Source organism: Pteropus vampyrus, unplaced genomic scaffold, assembly GCF_000151845.1.
Source record: "Pteropus vampyrus isolate Shadow unplaced genomic scaffold, Pvam_2.0 Scaffold23, whole genome shotgun sequence".
In the NCBI taxonomy this organism is placed as follows: domain Eukaryota; kingdom Metazoa; phylum Chordata; class Mammalia; order Chiroptera; family Pteropodidae; genus Pteropus; species Pteropus vampyrus.
In genome coordinates, this window is record NW_011888804.1 from 6,731,989 (window position 1) to 6,735,056 (window position 3,068).

Genomic DNA, 3,068 nt, shown 5'->3' on the forward strand with positions numbered 1-3,068 from the left:
AACCGTTTGATGTGTGCCCACATCTCCCAGACTCAAACTCGAGGCACAGGGGCTGACGGAAGATTCATTATTTATAAAAACACTTTGCATTAATGAACTGCCTTTGTCAAGAAGAACAAAATTAAACTGGGAGAGTCTCAGGAAATCCAGGCCTTGCCAGTGATCCTGCTGCTCAGCGACACGGGGCCACCCCATGGGAGGGACGAGGCACGTGAAGGGAGACGCGTGCCTCTCAAGGCTGCGAGGCTGTCGCTAGAGATGCTTCCTGGACAAGAGCTAACTAGTACCAGATTCCACCACGCCAGGCTGTCTGGCGACGTGCTAGATTCCTCCTGCTGGCAGCCAGGGAACCCAAGGGCACAAGCAAGACACTCCCCAGCAGCGAGGGAGGCAGGAGCGGGGAGGGAGATCCGTCCTACCGCCCCCGTAGCCCCCAGAGACTGCCTGGGTGTCTGCTTTCTAGTTTTCAGGGCTGGCCTCCCCCACGAAGGGGCAGGAAGCAGAGGCCTTCACCCCTGACCCACCGTGCTGAATGTATCTACACATTGGCTGCATTAAGTGCTAGTGTAAGAAGCAGCATTCTGAAAGTGACTTCAGACCATCCTCGTCACCCAGAGGTCGGGCCACGCAGCCTCCGACCGCCCATCTGCCGGCATCGGGGAGAGTGGAGGCCACAGTTCGCCTCGTGAGACCGCTGTGGCACGGTCCAGGCCGGCATTCCTCAGGTACGGCTGGGTCGAGGGGCCCAGGCCCCATCCCCCACATGTCCTGGCGACAAGATGTGGGCACGCGCCTCGCGTCAGCCTTCTCACCGACCGATGGGGACTTCACAAGCTCCATGCACGCCAAGTCCTGCCCCCTCGTCACACTGTCCCCTTTAACGCATCTCACTGCTCTGTTTGGGTTTTTAAATTTAAATACCAACAGTAACCTCACCCAAAGCAAGTATCTGCTGCTATGTGCACGAAACAGCTCTGGAGAGAGGTGGAAGGAAGGGCTAACGTGGTCGCCCCAGGAGGGGAAGGGGGGTCAGGCGAAGGGTACGATGCCTGTCTGTGCCCATTACGGACTGAACCCCGGTGTGCGGCTGTAACAAAACTGATATAAAGCATGCTTGATATCAAGACTATGCATTAAAAATTCCAGAATGCAAATAACAGCAGTTGCCAGTTCTTGGCAGAACTTTCTTCGAAGCCTAGCATGGTGCCTCCCAGTGAGCGTCGATAAAGGGACCGAGCATGTCGTACATGTGACAACCAGGAGGCGGCTTGGGATGTGACGAGCGACCAGCTCCCACAGCCGTGGCTGCGCTGCACCCAGTGCCATCGGGACCGTGCCCGGGGGAGTCAGCAGGTGATCTCGGTGCCATGGAGAACCAGCTGTGCACGTTCAACACGTGCCAGCCCTCTCTCTGCTGGCTCACGAGCCGCCGCCACCAACTGAGACGAACCGCCTTTGCTTCCGTCCCGCCCCCCCCGCCCCCGCCTCGGCCGGTCCCTGAATCAGAAGCTGACCACGGAGTTGTGGGAGATGCTTACCTTGGGCATTCACCTTCCCTGCTGTGTCCGGTCTCTATTGCTGCCACTGACGCTGGGGACCATCAGCGCTGGGCCCTGCAGCTGGCCCCCATCCTGACCGAGCCATGGCACACCCAGCCGGAGCACCTGGAGTCGGCCAGCCAGGCCTTGAATGCCAGTGCCCCCAGCACCGCTGGGGCCAGCTCAGGGAGTCCCTGCAGCCGGCACAGCTGGCACGTGCAGTCAGGACAATGAGGAACCCCCCACCCAAGTCCCTGCCCCCACGGGGCAAGGACCTGCTTGTCCTTACGTTACTGCCTCAGATCAAGAAGGCAGGTGAATTTTCCCAGCACCTGTACAAGGAAAACAGCAGATACTTTGCCAAAATAAATCGCAATCAAAAACAAAACAAAAAACCTCACCTCTTCTGAACCAGCCTTTGAAAATGAGTCAGCTGCTGCTTGTTCCCCCGACTCGGCTCGTGCCACCAAATGGCCCAGCCACTTGCGTGGACATGAGGAACAGACAGGAGTCACGTTCATTAACAAACCCTGTTCCTTTTTTATTAGAGATAAAAACAACAAAGTCCCGCATACCACACCCTGTGGGAAACGAGATGAATGGAGAAGTGTTGACTATTTACAGGAGCCGCAGCGAAAGGCCCGGGGCTCGTGGGGGCGTTGCCCAGCGCAGAGGCAGGGGCTCCTGGGGGGGCGAGGGGGGGGCGGCAGGTCAGTGGCAAAGGGCGATGGTTTCCATGTTAAGAAAGCGGACGTGCATCTTGGTCTCGATGTCTATCCCCTGCCATATCTGGAATGGACGGAGCAGCGTGAGAGGGCCTCGCACTGACCAGTCAGGTCCTGGACCATCCCACCCCCCACCCCCGCCACCAACGGAGATGTGCTGGTGGGGAGCACCAACGGGCTGTGAGCTAAGCTAGGAAGAAGAACTTCCATCTGCCTTTGTGCTGGTTAATTTGGCTCTGACATTTGAATCCTGAGATTGTCACCGCAAGTTGTTATTAAGTACTGATTCCAAGCTCTTAGCTCCAAGTCATCTGAACCCCGCCCACCGCTTCAGGCTCTGTGAATTCCTTAACCCCCATGACGCTCCTTTCACCAGAAAAATGCTGAGGCCACCACCTGTGCTGCCCACAGCACAGGGCATTGGTGGGAGGCTCAAATGGAATCGTCCTCAGAAGTGGTTTATAAACTGTTAAGGACTGTGCAATTGTTTCATGAAGCCATTATCGTCAATTAAAAAGTCACAGTAGTTTGGTCTCCACGACCTCCCTGGGATGGGATGTCACCTGTGCTCTGCGTAGACGATCTCACACCCAGGAAAAGTAATTTCCACCCAAAGACCATGTCCTCCACCACATACCCAGTACTGCCACCACAGTCCATCCCGACCAGGGCCCCATCCCAAGGGACATTTAGGCTACCAGACCCTATCTGCCACCCTACAAGGCCCCACCACTCCCAGGACTGTGCCTGCCAGCTTCCTGGCCACTCAGGGCCCAAAAGGGCCACAGACAGAGATGGCGGGAAG

General features: G+C 57.0%; 1 protein-coding gene across 1 annotated transcript in view; it reads right to left on the minus strand.

Moving 5' to 3' along the window:
* Nucleotides 1–1,046: 1,046 nt before the first annotated feature.
* TESC (tescalcin) overlaps nucleotides 1,047–3,068 on the minus strand; it is a 54,961-nt gene continuing 52,939 nt past the window's right edge. Inside the window, exon 7 of the mRNA XM_023528159.1 lies at nucleotides 1,047–2,327. Coding sequence (XP_023383927.1) covers nucleotides 2,250–2,327 — 78 coding nt within the window. The 3' untranslated portion in view covers nucleotides 1,047–2,249. The remainder of the gene's footprint in view (nucleotides 2,328–3,068) is intronic.